At 60.5% G+C, this 23,236-nt stretch overlaps 1 protein-coding gene and 1 long non-coding RNA gene across 3 annotated transcripts; both read right to left on the reverse strand.

Annotated features, from left to right (window-relative positions):
- Positions 1-286: 286 nt before the first annotated feature.
- On the reverse strand, positions 287-18,731 carry LOC105469511 (phospholipase C beta 3). 2 transcript variants are annotated; one of them, XM_011720613.3, is made up of 32 exons: positions 18,549-18,731; positions 15,943-16,020; positions 15,619-15,687; positions 15,392-15,532; positions 15,117-15,196; positions 14,981-15,034; positions 14,814-14,889; positions 14,609-14,709; positions 13,887-14,053; positions 13,665-13,811; positions 11,350-11,590; positions 11,101-11,185; positions 10,826-11,012; positions 9,974-10,179; positions 8,422-8,518; positions 8,254-8,338; positions 7,520-7,644; positions 7,036-7,190; positions 6,789-6,950; positions 6,000-6,099; positions 5,802-5,906; positions 5,490-5,581; positions 4,495-4,648; positions 4,371-4,406; positions 4,095-4,287; positions 3,557-3,710; positions 3,394-3,470; positions 3,193-3,282; positions 3,045-3,102; positions 2,319-2,405; positions 2,018-2,237; positions 287-1,139 (listed from the first exon to the last, which is right to left on the reverse strand). In XM_011720613.3, the coding sequence occupies exons 1-31, from the start codon at positions 18,645-18,647 to the stop codon at positions 2,034-2,036; spliced, it is 3,705 nt and encodes a 1,234-aa protein (XP_011718915.1). In that variant the 5' UTR covers positions 18,648-18,731; the 3' UTR covers positions 287-1,139; positions 2,018-2,033. The 2 variants fall into 2 exon arrangements, with proteins under 2 accessions (XP_011718915.1, XP_011718913.1); XM_011720611.3 differs by lacking the exon at positions 287-1,139 and having other exon boundaries at positions 1,680-2,237.
- A 3,349-nt stretch (positions 18,732-22,080) lies between these two features.
- LOC105469509 (uncharacterized) lies at positions 22,081-23,234 on the reverse strand. Its single transcript, XR_003015344.2, has 2 exons — positions 23,032-23,234; positions 22,081-22,340 (listed from the first exon to the last, which is right to left on the reverse strand). It is a non-coding gene; the product is annotated as an uncharacterized lncRNA (long non-coding RNA).
- Between the last annotated feature and the right edge of the window lie 2 nt (positions 23,235-23,236).

The raw sequence follows: 23,236 nt of genomic DNA on the forward strand, positions 1-23,236 counted from the left end.
GCCCAGGTCCAAGTCCCCAGCACGCGCATTGGGACCGCAGCGCTGCCGGCCGCCGAATCTCGCGCTTTGTAAACCGCGCCGCGGCCCCCCAGGGAGGGTCACTTGCTCCTATTTGGGTCAGCCCTTATAGGACTGACCTAGCTGGGTCAGCTGCTGTATGGCCGGCCCGGGGGCCTGGCAGACCGCGCGGGGCGGGAGGGAGCGGCGGAGCCAGGCTGGCAGCAGCCCGGTCGCTGGAAACCGAGGCTTCACGCAGGGACCCGAACAGAGCGGGGGCTCCGTTCCAGAAAGATTTATTGGACCCCCCTGTAACCCGGCCCGGTGCTTCGTGCTGGGCACAGAGATCCGTTGCGCGACGGCCCTGCTCTCGGAAGCTCCCGAGGGCCCGAAGTCGGCAGGGCAGTCAGAGGGCTTCAGGGAGGAGGCGGCTAGAGCCGCTACCTGAAGGTGAGGGTGAGGGTCATCCCTCCCGGCGCAGGGAGGAGTGGACCCATGGAAGGACAGGGGAGCAGTAGAGGCCAGGCTTCCGAGGGGCTGGAATATCACACCCAGGAGTTAGCAATTTAGCTGGTGTCCTTCAGTGGACACCAGCTAGTCAGGAAGATGGGAGTTGGCTGCTGAGGAGCCTGGATACGGAATACACTGGAGTGAGCAGAACTAGGGGATAGGGCAGGGCCCCACAGCAGAAGTGAGGAAGTCTGGGGCCACTGCACTGACCCTGAGGGAGGAGGGCCCTACTCCGGAGCCTATTTCCCTGGCCTCCCCACCCCATCTGTTTGCCTGAGGCTGCAGCAAAAACAAAGCAGAGAAGATACTCAATTGGCAGGAGATAAGCCCAGATAAGAGGCCTCCTTCCCCTGGAGGAGGGATGCAGGCGGGCAGCCTAGGAAGAGCCAGGAAGCTGGGAGAGGCCTTGAAGAGGTGCCAAGCCGACCCTGCTTCGAGCCCAGCCCCGCCCTCGAGCCCGCACTGTGGGCTCTCCGCGACTTTTCGCTGGTCTTGAGGCATAGGACAGGTCCAGGCTGGCTGAAGACAGTCCACCACGGAGGGTCCAGGCCCGCCCTGCCTCCAGGTCAGGACATCTTGATTTAGCTGTGGCCTGGCACATGAGAGATGGCTCCGGGCCTCAGTCTCCTCATCTGTAAAACAGGCATAATATCTCCCTCACAGGGATGAGGGTATGCTGGGTGGCCCAGCCCCTGCGTGTCTGTGACTGTCCACTTCCCTTCCCCCAGGGTCACAGGCAGGCCTACTGCCCACCTCTCTCTGAAGACCCCCGTCCCCTGGCGTTGGGCAGGTTCTGAGCTGCCCTGCTCCACCCTGGCTGATCCATCACCCGATAGAGTCAACTGCCTGTCGGGGGCCCAGAGCAGCCCGGGCAGAAGATGCTAGGCGTTTGGGTCATATCAGGCCACAGGAAGCGGGGCAGGGAAGGCTTCCTGAAGCAGAGGCCCGAGCCTCAGCGAAGAGAGAACAGGGAGAGCCTCGGAGAGATGAAAGTCGTGGGGATGGAGGAACAGGAACAGGGAAGCTCAGCAGACTCGGCAGGGCAGGCTCAGGTTCAACCCAGCAGTCCTTGGCTGGAAGCGTGCCCTCAACCCCACCAAACACCCAAAGCCCATTTTACAGATGAGGAAACGTACAGAGTCCTCTCACCCCAAATCACACTGCACACAGGGTCCCTGAAATCCACTTTTATTCATGTAAAAAAAATCCCCAAAGAATAGAGAAAAAATGTGACACCTACTTCCTGAAGCCCCAGCAGCTCTCCCAGGGAAGGGAGGAGACACTGCTACCTCGAGGGTGTGGGTGTCACGGGGAGCAAAGCCCTGACCAGGGCCCTAACCTAAGACTGAGGGCAGGAAGGAGGGGCCCCAGGAGGATGAAGGGAGTTAGCTCAGGTACTTGCCCCAGGTTTAAAAAAATAAAATTTCTAGATAAAAAGTTAAAAAAAAAAAAGCATTAGTGTCGTTGCCTCCTGCCCTCCACCCAGCGCCCACCCTGGCCCTGTGGCCACCTCTTGCTCAGCCAGTTCAGAGCTGCGTGTTCTCCTCCTGGCTCTCCGAGTCAGCGCCCGACAGGTGCCCGCTGCTCCCAGGTGCGTGACCGTTGCTGGCACAGGCCACCAGAAGCCCATCCCCCAGCCCCTCCGGCATCTCGCCCAGCAGGCTCCTGCGGATCTCCTGGGGGAGCCTCGCCCGCTGCTCCTGACACTCCTGGGCCAGCTGGGCCAGCAGCTGTGGGAGGAGGACGGGCATCACAGGCGAGACCTGGCTGCCTTGCACCCCATCTGCCCGCCTGTTCGCCCATGGCCTCACCTTGGGCTCCTCTTCTGCCAGCTGTTGCAGGACCTGCTGCTGCCCAGCCACAAGACGGTCATGCCGCTGCTTCTGGGCCTCCTCCAGCTACAGGGGTGGGCAAGGGCTCAGCTGAGGGGCCCTGAGGGGCTAGGGCCTCGAGGCTCTGGCTGGGTATAGAAGTCAGGTGGGCAAGGCCAGGTGCAGTGGCTCACACCTGTAATCCCAGCACTTTGGGAGGCCGAGGTGGGCAGATCACCTGAGGTCAGGAGTTCCGGACCAGCCTGGCCAACATGGTGAAACCCCATCTCTACTAAAAATACAAAAATTAGCCAGGCGTAGTGGCGGACGCCTGTAATCCCAGCTACTTGGGAGGCTGAGGCAAGAGAATTGCTTGAACCCAAGAGGCAGAGGTTGCAGTGAGCCAAGATCGCACCACTGCACTCCGGCCTGGGTGACAAAGTGAGACTCTGTCTCAAAGAAAAATAAAGGAAGTCAGGTGGGTGAAGGCTCCCAGGGTGATGTATCAGGTTTGTGAAAGGACCGGGCCCAAGGACACCAAAGCCAGGGGCACTGGTGCAGACAGTTGGCTTTGGGTATGATGCGGGTACCCTGGAGCTGTTGGGCACTCGAGAAAGGCTCTAGAAGAACTTTGAGGGCAACGTGGCACCAGGCCAGGCACGGAGAAGGGTGTCTGATGAGTGAAGGAAGGGACGTGGGGTAGGGTGGCCCAGGAGCCCAACTCACCCGACGGATGGAGTTGACTGACTCAGTGATGTGCCGACGGTTAATCTCCGTCAGTTCCCTGCACGGGAGCAATGCAGGATGGCTCGGGGCCCAGACACCCGCCCTGCCTCCCCAGTACCCAGGTGGCCCCCGGCCCCGGTGCCCTTACGCCTCCTTCTTATGCTTGTCCCTCGTCTTGGCCTCCGAGATGCTGTTATGGCGCTTTCTGTCCAGGATCTTCTGCAGTTCCTTCTTTTCCCTTGAGAAGCCAGCAGGGAAAAAGGAGGGGTCAGCGGCAGAAGCACAGACTCTGCCTTCCTTCTGTATTAGAAGTCCCCAGCCCTTCCCATAGACCATCCTAGGCCTTCACCTCTCGTTCATCTCTTTCAGCCTCTTGAACTGAGTTGTGTTTGCATCAAGGACGACCTCCCTGAGCCGCTGCAGAGCCTATGGACACAGGGAGCTGACAGGTGATGCCGGGTCGATGACCAGTCTATCCAGGAGGCTTTCCCTGGCCACTGCAGGCCTCCTACCTGTCTCAGATGCTCCAGCCTCCGCTGGGCCTCTGCGTCCACCTGGGCCTCCCGCAGCTCCAGCAGGCTCTGCACCTGTCTGTTCTGGAACTCCTGATACCGCTTTGCCTCGTCCTCCCCCTCCTTCGTGTCCTCCACATCAGCAGCCCCGCCTCTGCGAGGAGAACCCCTCTGGGTGATGCTTGGGTCCGTCACATGAACTGGGATGGGAAGGGTGTGTGGGGGGGCACACCCCGGCAAGCGATGGCAGACACCACCCCATGGGGCCAGGTCTGTTATGCAAACCAGGAGGCCTGTTAGCTCCACACAAGTGATGGGAGCCTGTTTGGGCAACACGCTCCTCATGGACTTCAAAAGAGATGTCACTCCCTGGGGGACACGGAGGTGCCTGGTGTGGAAAGCCTCCTCCATCCTTGCACCCGAACCCTCCTCCCTGGGAGTCAAGGAGCGGCTCTTGCCATCTCTCCATGCCCACCGACCCCCATGTTCACTTCAGTGCACCCAGCACACATAGCACACAGGAGGCCCAGACACTCACAGGGCACCTGGCCGCAGCCGGCACCTGCCCTCAGCCTGTGCCTGAGCCAGGCCATCCAGCAGGCGGCGGGTGAGGGTGACTGCCTTCCGCTGATGCTTCTTGCGCAGCTCCCGCAGGTCTCGCTCTTGCCGGCTCTGGAGCTTGACCAGAGCCTTGTGACCTCGGAGCTCATCCAGCGGGGTGGGGGCCACCTCTGGGAGTGGCAGAGGAAAGGTAGGCGGGGGGTGGGGGAAACTGCAAGGCAGCCCCCCGGCCTCCAGGTACCCCGCCCCCTACCTGAGAGGATGCTGGCGATGAGATCGTCGCGCTGCCCTAGGGAGCAGAGGCCCTGTGAGGAGCTGAAGGACAGGGTGGTGGGGCACCTCCCTGCAGCCCACCCCTGACCCGAGCTGCTCCTTACCTGGGCTGCTGAGGGAGGTGCTGGCAGGGGAGGCGGTGGGGCCGGGGGGCCGGCGGGGGGAGGCATCCAGTGGGCTAGGGGTGGGGTTTGGGGACAGCTGAGACCCCAGCTGCTGAGACTGGGTGTCCTGGCACATCTCTTGGCCAGCCTGAGCCTATAGGGAGAAAGGAGAATGCTCTTTCCAGAAATGCTGTTCCCTCCAGACCCTTCTGTCCTCTACCACCTCCCGGGGCCCCTAGCACCCCTGGCAGCTTCCCTTAGTCCAAGCCACTGCTGGGCTGCTCTGTAACGGGAGGCTGTCTGCATGAAAAGAGCTATAAATCAAGCCTTTCTAAACCCCTTTTCCACATGGGCTGTGGGGAAGATAACATAATGCCAGCCCACTGCATGCGCTCAGGAACACCCAGATTGTTCTGGAAAGGCCTGGCCCAGCCCCAAGCCTCCTCTCCTCCCCTGCCTATGTCCCCCAGGCTTGCCTACAGTCGCTCATTTTCCTTGCTGCTCAGCTCCTGATTAAATCAACAGAGGACTCCACCAGCCGCAGAGTGGGCACCAGCCTCTCCACTAACAGCTCCGGGCAGCCCTAATTGCAGTCATCTCTCCCTGCCTGCCTGCCACAGGCCCCGGGGGGACTGGGTCTGGAAGCACAGGTGAACCTCTGAGCCTGACCCCTCCCCACGGAAGCCACTGCCCTCCTCATGGCTCCCAGGACACCACATATGAACAGCTTCTGTGGCTTCGCACTGCCCTGACAAAGTGAGTGGGACCCCTGTACCCCCACTCGGAGCCTGTATAGGCTGGAGGAATTCCAGCCCAGGTCTGACCTGAAGGCATCCTGAATGCAAATGGGTGGTTTTCATCTCCTCAAAATCCCAGGGCTGCCAAGCCTATTGCACTAGAGAGACCAGAAGCCTCCTCCTCACGTGGCCACAGCGGTCGTGTCCAGCGGCCCCCTGGGTCACAGTGAGCCTGAGCCCTGCCCTGCCCCGGCTCACCTCACTCTCCCCAATGAGGGCGGCCAGCTGCCGGGCCCTCTGGTCCATCAGGCTGACGTGCTTAATGGGGTTGATCAGGGCCTCCGCGTAGTCTGCGGGGAGGCAGAAGGCCAGGGTCTCAGAGACAGGCCCCCAGGCCACCCCCACCCGCCAGCTCTGGTCACAATGAGGAATTCCAGAGCTTGTCCTTGGATCTGTGGATCTGTTCCCCACTCAGTCGGGGCCATCCAGCTCGGCAACTCCCAGACCCTGGGGATGGCCCTTGTCCCTCACACTCCCTGGCCAGGCCGGCCCTGCCCGCCCCCAGCTCACCCTGGTGGTCATCAGGAATGTAGTCCGAGGCTTCAGTGTAGATGAGCAGGGCCGGAAGGCACAGCGGCTGGTTGGCCTCGTTCCGCAGGCAGACGTAGTGGTACCCTGGGTGGGCAGGAAGGCAAGGTTGGGTTGCTAGGCCAGGCGGGGGCCCTACCCACTGCCCGCTGTGCTTCCCAGCGCCCACCAAGGCCTCACCAGAGCGGATGGCAGAGACAGGCAGGATCCGGTGCCCTACAAATTTACCCCCCTCCTCAAAGGCTGCGATGCGAAGTGAAGCCAACGTAGGCAGCACCACCTGTGGGCCAGACTGGAGCTGAGCCACGGGGCTGACCCTGAGCCACCGTGGCTACCAGGCCACAGCTAACCACAGCCATCAAAGCCTAACAGAGCAGACCTTCAGACAAGCTGGCCTACTGACCATCAGTCACCATTTCCACTAAGCTGATGGCTGACCCCAACTCCATGGCCTGGCCTAATGGATGACTATAGCCATCAGGACCCTGAGGCAAGATGACAGGCAGCCAGGCCCCTTCAGGGCCCCCACAGACAGTTCTGGTCATCGCCAGTTTAGAAACGCGAGTGAGCCATGAGCAGGAAACCAAGAACGCATGCGCCTAGGTTGGGAGCAGAGGCCGCGTCCATGCAGGGCCGTGCAGGGTGCGGAAGAGCGGATATGAGCTTGGGGTTGTGACCTCAGCTCCTGCATCCGAGATGGGGCAGGCTGCGTTCACTCCTCGCAGAGGATACAAGATCTCTAGCTGACACCCCCCAACCCCATCTCACCTTCTCACCCTGGTGTCTTACCCTGAAGAGGGCAGGGAGCCTGACGCTCGGACAGGCAGGTCCTGGGGGACCCATGGTGCCCCCCGCTTTCTGATCCCCAGTCGCCAACAGTGTGCTTGGTTTTTGTTCTCCCACCCGAGAACCGGGGCGGTCTGTGCTGGATCTGCCCTGTGCCTGAGCAGGTGCGGGGGCCAGGCTCACCTTGGGGAAGTCGAAGGGCTCCTCATCCCACACGGGGTTGAACGAGTTCCCCTGAGAGGTCCGGGTGCGGTACTTGCGCCGCGTGTCAACAGGGAGGCCAAACATGTCCACCTCCACGTAGATGCCCACCTTCCTGTCGGATAGGAACTGCCCCGAGATCACCTGGGGGGTGGGCCAAGGAAGGTGAGGCAGATGCTGAGAGTCCTGCCCCCAGGACATCCCTGGCCTGAGCACCCCCAGGCCCCACCTTGACCCGCAAGGCATTGGCCACGATGCCATCCACGATGACCTCAGTGAAGGGGTCGAAGGATTTGTCAGGCCGCCGCATGAACTCCGGCTTGAGCAGGTACCCGCTGCGCCCGTTGTACTCAAAAACGCCCGCATTGAGCTGCATCGCCACATCTGGGGTGCCATGGGCCAGTCGAGCAGGGCCAGGGATCAGGCAGGACGGTGCCATGTGGGGAACGGGAGACCATCAGGTCAGATGGCATCCAAGGTCCAGGGCCAGGGGTGGGCTCAAATGGCATCAGGGTCCAGATCCAGGACAGATCAGACAGGGGAGGGGTCTGGCATCAGCCAAGGGCAGGAGGCGGGTGAGTCGGGGGCTGGGATCCCCTGGGATCTGGGATTAGACAGGGTCAGAGGTCTGTTCAGGCAAGACCAGCAGGATCATGGGTCAGAAGTCAGTAAGACTGAGGGTCGGGATCAAGATGGAGGGGGCCAGGGCTCACCGAGGGTCTGGAAGTTGAGCGCAACAAGCTGGCACCCTACATTCCAGAAGAGCTGGGGCATGTAGTTGGAGGAGTCCACGCGGGTGCCCTTGGGGTAGATGCGGCTGAGCTGCTGCTTGTTGTATCTGAGGTTGGTGGTCAGGGGCCACACAGGTGCCAAGGCCCACCCCATCAGCCTTCACCTCCGGCCTCAGCCAGGTGCTCCTGTGACTCCCACACCCAACCTCCATTTCTGTTTTTTTGGTTTTTTTTGAGACGGAGTCTCGCTCTGTCGCCCAGGCTGGAGTGCAGTGGCCGGATCTCAGCTCACTGCAAGCTCCGCCTCCTGGGTTCACGCCATTCTCCTGCCTCAGCCTCCCGAGTAGCTGGGACTACAGGCGCCCGCCACCTCGCCCGGCTAGTTTTTTGTATTTTTTGTTTTTTTAGTAGAGACGGGGTTTCACCGTGTTAGCCAGGATGGTCTCGATCTCCTGACCTCGTGATCCGCCCATCTCGGCCTCCCAAAGTGCTGGGATTACAGGCTTGAGCCACCGCGCCCGGCCCCAGCCTCCATTTCTCAGCCTAGCCATGCCCCCTGAGACTGCCTGGACCTGCCCAAGCCACAGGCCAGGGTGCAGGAGGGCCGCCAGAGGGCCAGCACCCTGTGCAGGTGGCACACGTGGGGACAGAACACCGCAGCCAGCCTCCAAGCGCCCCACTCTGGCCTGCCCGCCCACAGCACCTTCAAAGGATACTCCACAAACTCCATGGGGCTCTTGGTCAGTTGCTCCATGGCCTTGGTCTCCACGAAGGACGACATCTCGAAGCATTTGTTCCTCTCTTGGGGTGAGCCAAGAGACGGCATCAGACCTGGCAGGGCTGAGCTGGGCAAGCTCCCATGGCTGCCACCCACCCCTACTCACTTCGAGCAGCTTCAAAGGACTTGAACTTGACAGGCTCGATGTAGTTGACAAGCGTGGACATCTCCTCAGTGGCATTCACCTCGCTGCTGGCCGTGCCCTGTGGGCCCCAACCCAGGGTCAGCAGTGCCATTCCCGCCACAGCTGGCCATTCCCTCACCTGCCCCCCATGAAGGAGGTGCTGACCCTCTTCCCACCACTATCCACGCACTGCTGGTGGTGCCAACAATCTTCTTCCCAGAGTCTCACTGATGCGCCCTGGACACCACCTGACTCAAGCAATTTTCCTGCCTCAGCCTCCCAAGTAGCTGGGATTACAGGCGCCCACCACCTTGCCCGGCTAATTTATGTAATTTTAGTAGAGAGGGGGTTTCACCATGTTGGCCAGGCTGGTCTTGAACCTCCCGACCTCAGGTGAGTCGCCCACCTCGGCCTCCCAAAGTGCTGGGATTACAGGTGTGACCCACCTCGCCCAGCACATATAGGTGTTAAAATTATTACTTTTACTGAATCATTTGGGAGTAAATTACAGACATCATGACCCTTTACCCATAAATACTTCAGCATATATGGACATTCTCTTATATAACTCCAATACAATAATTAAATTCAGGAAACAAAACATTGACATATTATCTAATATGTAGTTCATCTTTAAATTTCACTAATTGCCCCAGTAATTGTCTTTATAGCAATGTCTTTTTTTTTTTTTTTTTTTTTGAGACAGAGTCTCCTTTTGTAGCCCAGGCTACAAAATCGTAGCAACGGCGCGATCTCAGCTCACTGCAAGCTCCACCTCCCAGGTTCAAGGGATTCTCGTACCTCCGCCTGCCGAGTAGCTGGGATTACAGGTGTGAGCCACCATGCCCGGCTCAGATTTTTTTGGAGACGGAGTCTCGCTCCGTCGCCCAGGCTGGAGTGCAGTGGCCAGATCTCAGCTCACTACAAGCTCTGCCTCCCGGGTTTAGCCATTCTCCTGCCTCAGCCTCCCGAGTAGCTGGGACTACAGATGCCCGCCACCTCGCCCGGCTAGTTTTTTGTATTTTTTAGTAGAGACGGGGTTTCACCGTGTTAGCCAGGATGGTCTCGATCTCCTGACCTCGTGATCCGCCCGTCTCGGCCTCCCAAAGTGCTGGGATTACAGGCTTGAGCCACCGCGCCCGGCCCAGACTGGTTTTTTCTATACCACTCCTCACAGCTACTCAACACTCCCCGCTCCTGCACCCCCTGGCTCTGCCCTAGGACCTTTGCACATGCTGTCCCCCTTCCTGAGCTCTGCCAGCCCCACCTCCCTGCCCAGGGCTGCCCTCTGCCAGTTCTGTGCCCTAACTCGCACCTCCCAGGCCACATCACCAGGAAAACTGTATGCTTGTTTCCATTCCTGATGACTGAAGACCCCTCCTCCCACCTTCACTCACACCCACACTGAGCCCCAGGGCGCAGGGCGATGTCGGTCTTGGTGGTGGTCAGACCCTCAGCCCCCAGTGGAGGTAATAAACTGCTTGGGAGGTAAATAGATGCTACCTCCCCGACCTGCCCGCCCTCCGGGCCTGACCTCATCTGTGGTCGGCTTTTTGGGGTCTGTCTGCTCCTCCTCTTCCTCATCTTCCTCCTCATCCTCACGGTCAGCAGGTCCAAGAGCATAGGGGCCCCGGTTCAGGCCCTCCTCACCCAAAGACTTCCGAGGCTCCAGGCTGGGCTTCTCAAGGGCCCCCTCCTCCCCGTTGCTCAGGCCTGGGCAGCTGTCAGAGCTGGGCGACCCTGCAGAGGACAGGGCCACAAGGTCAGGGGTCAGGACCACACAGCTGCTTAGGAAGCGTGGAGGGGTTTTTCCCAGTGTGTGCAGGTGACTCAGTGGGGAATTCAAGGGGTACTCTCAGAGAAGTGTGGCTTGGGGAGAGGCCAAGAGGTCAGGGGTCAGACAGTATTAAATCCAGTAGTGGTTGAGAGGGGTCATAGGTCAAAGGTAAAGGTCTGGGGTGATATTCAGCAGGGAGGCAGATAGGGTGGTTCAGTAGGGTGAGAAGTCAGGAAGTAGGGTATCACAGCCTTAATAGCGGGGTAAGAGATGACACAGAGGGGTTACAGGTCACGGGTAAGTCAGAGCCATGTCTAAGGAGGGGGCATAGTGAGGTGAATCGTCAGGGGTAAGAGGTCAGAGGTGAGCTGAAATGATAACTAACTGGGCAGGTGGACTCAATGCAGCTCGGTGAGGCATGCACCTGAGGTCAGGGGTCAGAGGCCCCACACCAGCCAACAGGTGGTGAGGAGAGAGGCCAGTTGTGGGAACAGGTGCACAGCGAGGCGGGAGGGTGGGCTGGGGGTCTGGGATGAAGTGTCACAGCGCCGACAGCATGAGGCCAGAGGCTGGGGTCAGGTCAGGGTGGTGGGCCAGGCTGGGGCCTACCAAGCTGCGGGGAGGAGGGCTCAGTGGCAGCGGAGCTCTCGCTCAGGGCCGAATTGCTCTGCTCCAGCGGCCGCTTGCGCCCGGCGCTGTCTGGGCCACCTGTGCTGGGTCTGTGCCGCTTCTTGTTCTTCACCAGGATACGGCCCATCAGGTCCTGGGGGCTGGGCAGGGGAACACCTGGGGCCAGCTGGGCAGGCATGGACGAGTCAGGGCCCTGGACCAGGTCCACAGCACCGTGGCCCGCATACCCCCACCCTCGCTCTGAGCCCCCGTACCGGGTACTTGTCCAGAGGCTCGATGAGTAGCGCATCTCCAAAGATGGAGCGGCAGTACTCAGCCATCTTTGCCTGCTGCTTTGCCCTGCGGAGCCGAGGTCAGAGATCAGAGGTCCCTAGGGGAAACTGGGGTCTACAGGACAGGTCAGTGGCGGTTCACAGGGTTGGAGGTCCCTGAGCAGTCCAACAGCACTGAGGCGGGAGGGCTGTCCCTGGGTCCATGGGGTTTCATGCCAGGGGCTCACTCACGAGTCCACGTGGTTCTCGAAGGAGAGGATGACGGGGTAGGGCGAGGTCTTGAAGGCAGTCTCGGCAATGGCCTCCAGCACGTCGCGCAGAGGCACCTCCGTGGTCATGGTGAAGCCATGGGTGATGAAGGGTTCCTCCTCGGGCGGCCGTCCTTTCCACACATCCAGCTCCACACAGCGGCAGCCCCACAGCAGCACCTGGCGGTACATCTCCACCGACGAGGTCCCGGCCAGCTGCCCAGCTAGGGGCAAGGCTCTGTCACCAAGGCCGCCCACCAGCCCAGCTCCTCACCATCCCGGCGCCACCCGGAACCAGGCCATGCTGGATTTGCAGAGGGCTCTCCATCTCTCAGATGGATACCCACCACCTGACCATCCCACCAGCGTGAGCTGGGGGAGTCATCCCCGAGGCTCACTATAGCTCCCCACTGACTCAACAATCGCCCCTCTCCTCCCTCCCTCCACCCATCTTGGCCCTGGCACAGCTCACACCACTTCCTGTGTGGAAGGCTCAGGCCTCCCTGCCTCCAATCCAATCTCTCTGTCTTTGTTTTTTTTCTGAGACCGAATCTCACTCGGTCACCCAGGCTGGAGTGCAGTGGCAGGACCTTGGCTCACTGCAACCTCCGCCTCCTTGGTTCAAGCGATTCTCCTGCCTCAGCCTCCCTAGTAGCTGGGATTACAGGTGCCCACCACTATGCCTGGTTAATTTTGGTATTTTTAGTAGAGACAGGGTTTCACCATGTTGGCCAGGCTGGTCTCAAACTCCTGACCTCAGGTGATCCACACACCTCAGCCTCTCAAAGTGCTGGGATTACAGGCGTGAGTCACTGCTCCTGGCCTGAATCCAGTCTCTACAGAGCACCTGGCATCATCCTTCTAAGAACATATCATATCAGATCACATCACCTCTTCTGCTTCACCCTCCAAAAGGCCTCTCCCTCCCACTCAGGATGAATCCAAGTGCCTCTGGGTCCCTGGGCCTAGCTTGCCTTGCTCTCCCTCTCTTAACAGGCACCTGTCCCCAGCACTCTGCACCCTGCCCCCTCCAGCTTCCTTTCTGCTTTTTTTTTTTTTTTTAAATTATTTTTTTTTTTTTGAGACGGAGTCTCGCTCTATCGCCCAGGCTGGAGTGCAGTGGCTGGATCTTAGCTCACTGCAAGCTCCGCCTGCCGGGTTCACGCCATTCTCCTGCCTTAGCCTCCCGAGTAGTTGGGACTACAGGCGCCCGCCACCTCGCCCGGCTAGTTTTTTGTATTTTTTGTTTTTTTTAGTAGAGACGGGGTTTCACCGGGTTAGCCAGGGTGGTCTCGATCTCCTGACCTCGTGATCCGCCCGTCTCGGCCTCCCAAAGTGCTGGGATTACAGGCTTGAGCCACCGCGCCCGGCTCTGCTTTTTTTTTAAATTATTATTTATTTAATTTTTTTTTGAGAAAGGGTCTCACTCTGTCACCCAGGCTGGAGTGCAGTGGTGCAATCACAGCTTACTCCTGCCTCAACCTTCCCAGAACCAAGGGATACTCCCACCTCAGCCTCCCAAGCAGCTGGGACCACAGGCATGCGCCACAATACCCAGCTAATTTTTAAAAAATTATTTGTAGAGATGGGGTCATGCTATGTTGCCAAGGCTGGTCTTAAAACCTGGGCTCAAGTGATCTGCCTGCCTTAGCCTCCCAAAGTTCTGGGATTACAGGCATGAGTCACCACACCCAACCCCCTTCCAGCCTCTGAAAAGCACCCTGCAGGCCGGGCGCGGTGGCTCATGCCTGTAATCCCAGCACTTTGGGAGGCCGAGGCAGGCAGATCACCTGAGGTCGAGAGTTTGAGAGCAGCCTGATCGACATGGAGAAACCCCGTCTCTACTAAAAATACAAAATGAGCCGGGCATGGTGGCGCATGCCTGTAATCCCAGCTACCTGGGAGGCTGAGGCAGGAGAATCACTTGAACTTGGCAGGCAGAGGTTGCGGTGAGCCGAGATCGTGCCATTGCACTCTAGCCTGGGCAACAAGAGCGAAACTCCATCTCAAAAAAAAAAAAAAAAAAATGCACCCTGCAGTCTCTCCTGCTGCAGGCCCTAACACAAGCCATTCCAGTCCTTGCCTGGTAAAGCCACCATGGGGCACGCTCCCGCAGAGAGGCCCCCCTGCTCAGGGCCGCTGCCTGTTCCTTGCCTGCATCCCCAGCACTGGCCGATGAATGAGCAAATGGGCCGATGAATGAGCAAATGGGCCAAAAGGACTGTGACCCAGGAGGAGTGGGGCAATGCAAGGGTTACAGGGCAGAGGTCATGGGCCCCACCCTTGCTCCCCGCTCACCAGTGAGATAGGTGTTATGCGAGGAGTTGATGAAGTAGGCGCTCAGCGGCTGGGTCATGTCGGCGCTCAGATCCAGGGCTTCCAGGGGCAGGATGCCGTTCTCCTCGCCTCCCAGGTAGCGGCTAAAGCCCTCCATGGACATCTGGTCTGGGGTGGGAGGGGATCAGCAGGGTCAGCTGGGGCCCCACCTGCCCCCGCCCACCTGCACCCTGGCCAGCTCACCTCGCTCCAGAAACTGCTGGTTGGGCTCATACTTTTCGATGAGCAGTCGGGCCTGGGAGGGCCGCAGCGGTGGGTACAGCACTTCGTTGAGTCTCGGGTCGCGTTGCTTCTGGTTGATGAAGTCCATGAGCTGCTCCAGTGTCAGGTATGGCTTGCCCTTGGCACCTCTGGAGGGGGCAGGAAGCCGGGTGAGGATGGAGCCTTGCAGGGCTCCCATCCCCTCACCAAGCCCTTGCCCTGGGCAAAGGAGTCAGAAAGCCTACTCCTGGGTCTGGCACCCAGTGAGTGGGACTCTGGGTGAGTCACGGCCAACCTCTGGGCCTCAGTTTCCCCGTTCACTCTCCTGACCACTCAGGATTGTCAAGGCAACAGACTAGTGGGCACTGGCAATGGCCAGGGCTGAGGAGCTGCCAAGTGGTCAGCCCACCACCCCTTGCTTCCAGACCTCACAACACACCTGAGCCTTGGACCCCATTGCAGAGTGGGCTGATTAAACCGACCCTGGTACAGGGTTAGCCCAGAGCTACCTGTAACTGAGGGGCAGAAATAGCCGCTCTGAGCACAGGCATATCATTGACAGTTTCTCCCCGGGCACTCCCACCCGCCCCCGGCGCTCCAGGACCCGGCCCACCAGTTTCCCCTCTCCCCATTGAGCTAGAGGTGCACTAAGCAAAAGCCAAACACAGAGCACAGGGGTGGGAGGCAGGCTGGGCCCTGCTCACATCTCCAGCAGGATCTTGTCAATGTCCGGCCGCAGACACAGCTTGTTCAGGAACCGCTCAAAGATTTCCAAGGAAAACTCATCAGGCCGGATGGACTCACTCTGGAGGTCAAGGAGTGTGGGGTGAGAGGCCAGGGGCAGCCAGCCCCGGAAGGGTGGGTGCCCACCATGACACCCCACCCCGCCCCTGCCCCCACCCCACACACCCGGTTGAAATTGAGGCCACAGGATTCCAGTGCAGTCTCCACCCGCTTCTTGTCTGCTGAGAACATCTTCAGGATGCTGATGCGGGCAGGAGGGGTTGAGGGTCAGTGGAAGACAAAGGCTACCAAGGTCGGGGCAGGAGGAAGGTGCTGGGGGAAGGGGTGCTCACTTCTTGACGGGGATCCGACCATCCTGGTTCACCTGCAGCTTCAGCTTCGTGTATCTGGGGAGGCAGGTGAAGAGGTCACACCCTGAAAACGGCCACGTGAACCCCCCGGCTCCCCCTCAGGTGGCCTGGGGCTCACGCTTTGCGCAGGAAGGTGTTCCGGGAGGCGTTCTGAGCCAGGATGTTCATAGCCAGCTTGAACAGCTCCTCGGACCAGACCTGGGGGGCCAGTATACACGGGGAGGCGGTGAATGGGGGACAGAGGGGCTGCCCAGCCACAACCCAGGTCCACAACTATCTCTGGTACACAGTAGGTCACAGAGCAGCCTAGAACACAGCAGGTGTTCGGTAAGTGACGGCCAACTCACAGAATAAGACAGTGACTCCCCGCTTGTCCCCGTGGTGCCAGCCCACCTTGGCTGTGTCATCCTGCACGGCCATGAAGTTCAAGAACACTGTGTTCACTGGGTCCGGCCCAGACACCACCGTCATCAGCTTCTCCTCCAGCCGGGCATCGGGACCCCCAAAGCCCAGAACTTCCCGGATCTTGGGGTCCTGAGTAGGTGACAGCGAAGGGTGAGGAGGAGCTCCCAGGCCTCACAGCCTCGCTGTGGTCTTCAATCCCAGGTTCCATCACTCACCTTGGGCAGACGGGCGTACCGGCCTGTCCGTGTGTCCCTGATGGAACTGATATCCAGTGTGTCCACCTCCTGGGGGGAACCAGATGCCGGGCTGGGTATGAGAGGCTGTAGGGTGACAGCCAGGAGCTTCCAAGCTCCCTACCCAGGCCAGGGAGTGGCCAGCCCCTGGCTATAGCCCCAGCCTCAGCTCCTGCCCTGAGCACTTCCTGTCTGGGCAGCAGTGGGAGAGGTCAGCCTGCAGTGCGGCCCCACCCCCACGGGCAGGGCAGGGGTCTGGGACAGGGGCCTTTGGCCTGAGCGAGCTGCACCAGCGGCCCCCCTCACCATGTTGGGGCCTGTCCAGTACAAGAAGAAGCCACTGGGGTCCACACGCAGGGTCACCAGGTTCCGACTGGAGGTCTCCTGGGGACGGCACAGGGCAGCAGGGGTCAGGGAGTGAGGGCTGTGGTGCAGGCCTGGCCCCTGGGGCTCTCCCATCATGCACCCCAGAGTTCCTGCCCGTGAGCTAAGACAAAACCTCATCCAGTCCACAGGTCCTGTGTGGCTGCCTGTGGCCCTCAGAACAAAGCCAAGGTCCTAGGTGTGACATTCAGTGTCACACCTGGAAGGGCTCCCCAGCCCCCATCCTGGACTCCATTTCCCCAGAAGTGCTGAGAGCTCTGTGACGGTGACAGCCCCCGTAATTCACCCCACTACAGAATGTTTAAGGCATGAAAGTGAGAAGTCTGACTCCCACTGCCCTTCTGCATCCCTTGGGATACCACGATGACCCCTTGGTCTGCCTCAAAGCCCACTATTCACCTTACCACATCTGCCGGGGTCCTCACAGCTTCAAAGCTCATCCCATCTTACAAAAGAACAGTCCCCCTAGAAGGGGACTCGCCCTACTCTCAGGACAGGGCAGTGAGCTCTTCCTCCCTCAAACAGCCCTGCAGCTGGCAGGGGGCAGGGAAGTGCATGCCAGCACCATTTTCTGAGAAGGGCCCGGTCCCTGGCAAACTCCCAGGGCCACCCCGTGTGACTCAGGACCAGCAGCCAGAGGGACTGTTCTCCAGGGCTTAGACTCAGCCAGGGCCAGACTGACCAAGTGGCTACAGGTAGAACCCTCCTATTCCAGGCTCTTCCAGCCAGAAAAGGACCCCACCTCATGCTGGGCACCACCCCTAAACAGCTGCTCAGTGTCTGGTGGACAATACTGTCATTATCAATACATCTCATATACACACGTCGCCCCTACTGCACACCGGGTACAGTTCTATGCACCTAGCATCTTCGAGCACACAAAGGCCCCCTAACCAGCCTAAGAGATGTGCTGTTGTCACTCCCATTTCACAGATGAGGACACTTAGTTACAGGCACACTTCGTAGCCTGCCCGAGGTCATTGGAGCCAGGACTTGCTTGCAGGCAGTGTGGTTGCAGCGTCCTGTGACCTGGGAAGCAGGGATCGGACACTCCCAGCTCCTGGCCTCAGCCACACCCCATTGTGGGGCCTGGGATAAGTCTCTGCTTTCCAGACCTCAGTTTCCTTTTCTGGAGAATGGGGATTGCAGCAGCCCCACCCATGGCAGGTTTTGCTTACAAAGTATGGGTGTTCATCTGGGAACAGAAGGGACAGAAGGCCTCAAAACTTTGGGGATGCATAGGCCTCCCCACTTCAGTGTGCTGACACCCAGCCCCGAGCCCCTCTCGGGATTCCCAACCCTACATTGAGTCTGAGGCCCCCCAGTGGTGTGCGGAGCGGGGAGGGGAGTCTATGGGTACTGCCCCTCGGGTTTCCCCCCAACCTCTCCCCAGAGGTCTGGCTCTCAAAGACAGCCCAGGACCCCTGCTCTCCTGCCCCAAGCCTCTGTCCGCACCCCCCACCCCACCCCCAGGGCCCTCTCCCTGTTCCCACTTCCTTATTTGGGTTTATCACAGTGGAAAGAAAAGAAGAAACTTTTCCCTTCAGGCCAGCCTGGGGGGAGGGGTCTCCCCCGGCCTCTGGGGCACCCAGGCACCCCTCCTCACACACCTGCCGCTTCGGGCCACGCCCCCATCTCCTCCCCCCAGCTCCCACGCCTACCCCGGGGCCCCACCCAGCCGGAAAAGAGCCCAGAGTCTTCCAGGCCCGTGGCCTGACTGGGAAGGAGCCGAGAGGAAGCTCAGGCCGGCCGGGTGGAGGCCCTGGGGAAGGAGAGGCCCAGGGGGGCAGAAGAGGGGACCCAGGATGGGGATGGGCAGCCAAAGGTGGGGACACGGGCATTTGGGAAGCACCAGGGGCAGGACAGGGAAAGGGGGGCCAGGATGTATTGGGGTTCAAGATCCCAAGCCTAAGGAGTGGGGAGCAAAGTTCCCAGGGGTGGAGGAACTTGGGGGGCAAAGTCTTCCCTAGGGGGTGACTGGGTGCTCCCACCTGAGCAGGGAGCTGAGCTGGGATCTAGAAGCAGGGCGAAGGGGTGCCAACCAGAATAGGGGGAAAAATGATGAATGGACGAGGACTGTTCAGGCAGGGCACCGGGGAGAGTAGGGACGCCCTGGCACACACCCAGAATGAGGATGCCCCAAGCCAGCCTGGAGGTCAGGGTCCTGCAGCCGGGGAGTCTAGTGCTGGGCAGGGGTCTGGGGACCAGGCCAGGATCGGGGAACCAGAATTAGTCTGGCAGGGAGTGGTGGGAAGGGCGAATGAAAACGGGGGAACGGGGTTTATTGGGGTTCAAAGTCTCTGCGCCAAGGAGTGGAGCCCAGTTTTCCAGAGCTGAGAGACTGGGAGTTGGGGGGACAAAGTCTTCATTACGGAGACGATCGGGGACTTAAGTTTCCGGGGCGCCGCCAGGCTGGGATGAGGGTGGCGCCACGGGCAGGCGAGGCTGGGGTAGGGGTCCCCAGCGACTGGTCGAGCTTGACAGAAAGAGTCCCGGGATCGGGGCGGAGCAGGGGCCCGCACGCTTACCTCGTCCCATTTGATGAACTTACTCCCGCGCCGCAGGGTCTCCACCACGGTGGGCGGCTCCAGCTGCAGCGCGTGGACGCCGGGCTGGGCGCCCGCCATGGCCGGGCCAGGGGCGGGTCGGGGACCCACGGAGCCCTGACGGGGACTGACGGCGCCGCTGCTCCCACCGCCCGGCCCGCTTCGGCCCCGCGGCGTCAGTACCCGCCCGCCCGCCCGCCAGTCTGTCCCGGACCCACCAGAGTCTCGGCGGGGCCCGGGCGGGGCGGGGACGGGGCGGGGCCTCCCGGGCCCCGCCCCCTCCCGCCGCGTCGGACCCGCCCGCCCCGCGTCGGCTCCCCCTGGCGGCCGGGGCGGCGACTGCAGCCGGAGCAAGGATTGGGGCAGGGGCACGCGAACCGGTCGGGGGCTTTGCCGCGGGGCTCAGCAGGACCTGATTCTTCAGGCCTATGGAGGAAGGAGGGTGCTGGGGGCCGAAGTGGCTGTTGGGGAGCAGCTGGAGGGACTGGGTGTAGAGGGCGCTGCTTAAGGCGGTCCGGGATCAGCCCACTGAGGTTTCTGAGCGACGGGGGCTGCAATACCACTGGAGAGCTGGACTTGGGCCGGGGGTCGCCGCAGAGCCCTGTCGCCCACCCTCTTCTGCCGCACTTAGCTGAATGCAGGAAAAGCTTCTCCCGCCCCCCTCTGCCCTGGCTTCGCCTCACCCACTCTTCTGCTGCGCGGTCCCCCCTCCCTGGGAGCACTTAGCCGGCTAATGGGCCTCCCGCCGGCAGGCGCCCCTCCCCCGTCCCTGGCCCAGGGAGGCCGGGCGCCTGCCACCTCCTCTGAGGACCCAAGCATCCTGGTCTTCGAGAGTGGGCCCTAGAACAGCCCCCTTCTTGTTGCCGCAGACTCCCATGACTGGAGCCTGACTGTGAGCCTCTTGGCTGGGAACCGCGGGGGGGACGCTGTTGTCTGCCTAGAGGGGTCAGAAGCTTTGCGGGTGTCCCCAGACAGGAGGGTTGAGGAGGGGCTCTGCAGTGCCTGGCCCACAGCAGGTGCCCTGAAATCTGCGTTCCAGGGATGGGAGCGGGGAAGGCGCATGGGCAATGGGATGGGTGGGGGCTGCAGCCCCTCCCGCAGGGCTTGGCTGGTGGGGGGGGTTCCTGCCTGGGGGCCCCTGTGGGAGCCCCCCCAATACAGAGGCAGTAACAGCAGCAGGTTTAAAGTAGAACTCATCCAGAGGGGCCAGCCAAGTCACCTAGAAACCCAGAAAGAGATGCAGCTGGCTCTGGGGGAGGAGGGGTCAGCGGAGGAGGCGCTCCCCTGCAGGCCCCTTTGCCCCAGGCTCTGAGACCCCCACAAGGACCCCTGCCTGGCCCTGGCCTTCCTCCACACCCCACCAAGTTCTCCATCAAGTCTAACCTAGCAGATCTCCTAGCTCTCAGCCCTGGCCTTGTGGGGTGTGATTACGATCTCCACTTGAGGCCCAGAGAGGGGAAGGGACTTGCCCAAGGTCACACGGCTTCTTAGGAGGATTTCAACCCTCCCACTTCCTGAGGCCCAGGAGCCTCTAGACCTCATTGGGAAAACAGAGCCATGCAAGGTGGAGCTTGGCCTCTGCCCTCACAGGCTGGAGTTCAAGTCCGGCTCTTGCTAGCAGCCTCTTGCTAGTGGCAGAACCTAGTCTCTCTAGGTGCCTCAGTCACCTTGTCCAGAACCTAAAGGTTGTTAGATACATAAGCAAATGGGTGGGACATGAGTGGCTGGAAGCTGTGGGGACACCAGGGAGGGAGCAAAGGGCATAGGTCGGCTCTGGGGCAGGGGAACCTCCAGCCTGTGCCAGGGCTAGCAAAGCCTGGAGCCAAGGCTTTAGCTTAGGGGGTCTCAGCTGTGGGCCCTAGGCCTTGGGCAAGGGTACTTTAGAGAAGCATTGGGCGGCAGCTCCTTGGGGAAAAATACAGGATAGGCACCTGTTCCCTGGGCTTAAGCCTCTCTCCTCCCCCAACCCTGTGTCTCCGGAGGCCAGGGCAGCCCCCATTACAGGGCTCCTTCCTTCCCAGACACTTCCATCCTTGGTAACGGTAATAGGGTTTCTCAGCAGGCAGTAATGGTGAAGGCAGGAAGCCTTTCCGGACTCTCCCCTTGATTAAGGAGCGGTCTTGACCCACAGGACCCTCCCCAGAGCCTCTGCTTCAATGATGTACTCTAATGGAGGGGGGGCTGGGGCCCTGGGAGGGGTAGGGCCGAGGAGGCCACAGCCTGAGGCTAGAAGGAGGAGGAGCAGTGGTACACTCCAGTCCCAGTAGGGCTCAGGCAGGAGGGCCAGGGCTGGGCACGGGTCCCAACCACAAGAGGTCAGGACCGCAAGCCCCGTGAAGAGGCTCTGGGCAGGTAAATGACTTGCAAACAGCCTCCCAGCCCATGGGGCAGAGCCAGGATTTGAACCCAGTTCTTCTACTCCAAGACTAAGGTTCTGTGGCCCAGCTTCCAAGCAGGTGGCAGGCCAGGATGCCCACCTGCACCAAGTCATCTTGGGTGGATAGCCATGGGAACTGGACAGGAATCTGGGTGTGCCTGGGCATGGCACAGGAGGGGGAAAGAGGGAGTGTCAGGAAGAATGCCTGACCTGTGGACATGGCCGGAGACCTTCACACCAACCCTGAGGGAGGACAGACAGAAAGGTCAGTGCTCAGGGTCACAGCATCTTGGGGGCAGAGCTAGGGCTGGAGGTCCTCATGGCCTGCAGGCCCCACTTCCACAGAAGCTGTTGGGCATTAGGGGCTGTTTGAGGGTCTTCCCCTTTAATCCGTGTGCACCTGCAAGGTGCAAACAATGCTTGGGTTCAGAGGAAGCTGGCCTGGCCTGGTGGGGTGTGGTGGGAAATTTGGACTGGGGTCAAGTGATCCTCCTGTCAGGCCAGGCTTAGGGCAGGAGGCCAGGCCACAGACGGGGCTCCCGGTGGAGAGGGTGGATCCTGTCTAATCCGCAAGAGTGAGGGTCAGCCCTTCCTCGGGGCCCAGACTGGCTGAAGGGAGGCTGAGGCCAGAGGAGGGGCACAGGAAGGGGAGGGGTCAGCTCACTCTACCCTTCCCTGAACTGAGCCCTGTGAGCCCATTGCCCTTACAATGCCCAGCTTCAGTCTTCTCTTTGTCTCTTCTCTCTGACTGTAGGGCAAAGGAGGAGCCCAACGTCCTGGGTTGGAGTTTGGATGCAGCCCCAGCTGTGTGACCCCGGGGCCAATCCCAATCCATCTCTGAACCCCACCCACTGCAGAGGGCTTCCCCCCACAACATCCAAAGAGTGTCTGTGAGGGGCTGGAGCAGAAACATTGTCTCTCAGATCCAAGACCCTGTTTGGGATGGCACAAGGTGAGCCTGCCTTCCACAGAAATATCCCCCGGGAGCTGCACAGCCTTACTGGGTGGTGTCTACAGGGAGGCGAGAAGGTTGAGTAGAGACTTCGTGTCGGGGGTTTGAGCTACACAGCCTGGGTTCAAAGTCTCATCTCCCGTTTTATCTAGAAGTGCGACTTAATTAACCTCTGTGGTGTAGTAATTGAACTTTCTACGAATTTTCCTATTTAATCTTTGTTACAACCTTCTGAGGAAATGCAGGCACAGAGGAAGCCATTCATTCTTTCAAAATCATTTGTTCAACCAATGCGGCGACCTACTGAGTGTGACATAGTTCTAGGTGCTGGGGTTCAGCGGGAACCAGATAATTTGCCTAATAGCAGTGGATTTGAAGACCATTCAAGCCTGGTGGCACCAGCAGGCCATGTCCAAGCAGGGCTCAGCCCCACGGAACTCACAATCTAAAAGTGGGAGACAGACAATAAACGAATGAATGAGGCCATTTAAAGATGCAGAAAATCAAGTAGAGGAGGGAACGGGATGCGCCGTCCACTTATAGGAGGTGAGGCAGGGCTATGTGAAGGACCGAGGGGCCGCAGGGCTGGGGTGCAGAAACCCCGGCACGGCCCCCTCTCCGCGGAGCCGACTGGGCGGCGGTCCGGACGCACGCTTGTAGGGGCAGCCGCGATTATCGCCTTTATTATTATGAGTCCCGGCCCCCGCACTGCCCAGCTCTTTGCGCCTTAGTTTCCCCCTCTGTGCACACACGGGTCGCGGGGCGCAGAGGAGGCCCCAAACAACTTTGCGCTTCCCGGCCTGGCCGCACAGCGGGGGAGGGGCGGTGCCGGGCGCGGACTCCGTTTCCCACAAGCCCGAGCCCCGCGCCATCTTGCCGGTGGGCGGTGGCTGCCCGGGGTCGGCCGTTCGGGCCGGCCGGGTGCCACCGCTCACCCCCCAGCCCCGGCTTCCTCCGTTGGGGGCGTGGGACCTGCTAGTCAGAGTCTAGGGACCCGGACAGCTCCTGCCCGCCTTCTCCACTCCTACTTTCCCGGGAGCCCAGTCCACGTGTGGGTCCGTGCGGAGCAGCCCGTTTGCCCCTCGCCGGCCGAGGGCTGGAGGACCTGAACATCGGGGACCGCAGCGTCTCCTCACCAGACTCCCTGTCTGCACATGATGTCCACTCCCCTGCATTCTCAGATGGCTCCTATTCTCAGATGGCCTCAATGAGGATAGAATGAGGAAGGGTCCAATGAGGACTAGGGTCCTGGCGTGAGCGCAAATCGTCGTCCTGAGCGCTTAGAACGCCTGGGTTTGGGACTGGAAGGTTGCATTTGGGGGCGATACGGACAGCTAGGCC

The sequence above is a fragment of the Macaca nemestrina genome, chromosome 12 (assembly GCF_043159975.1).
Source record: "Macaca nemestrina isolate mMacNem1 chromosome 12, mMacNem.hap1, whole genome shotgun sequence".
NCBI classification, from domain to species: Eukaryota; Metazoa; Chordata; class Mammalia; order Primates; family Cercopithecidae; genus Macaca; species Macaca nemestrina.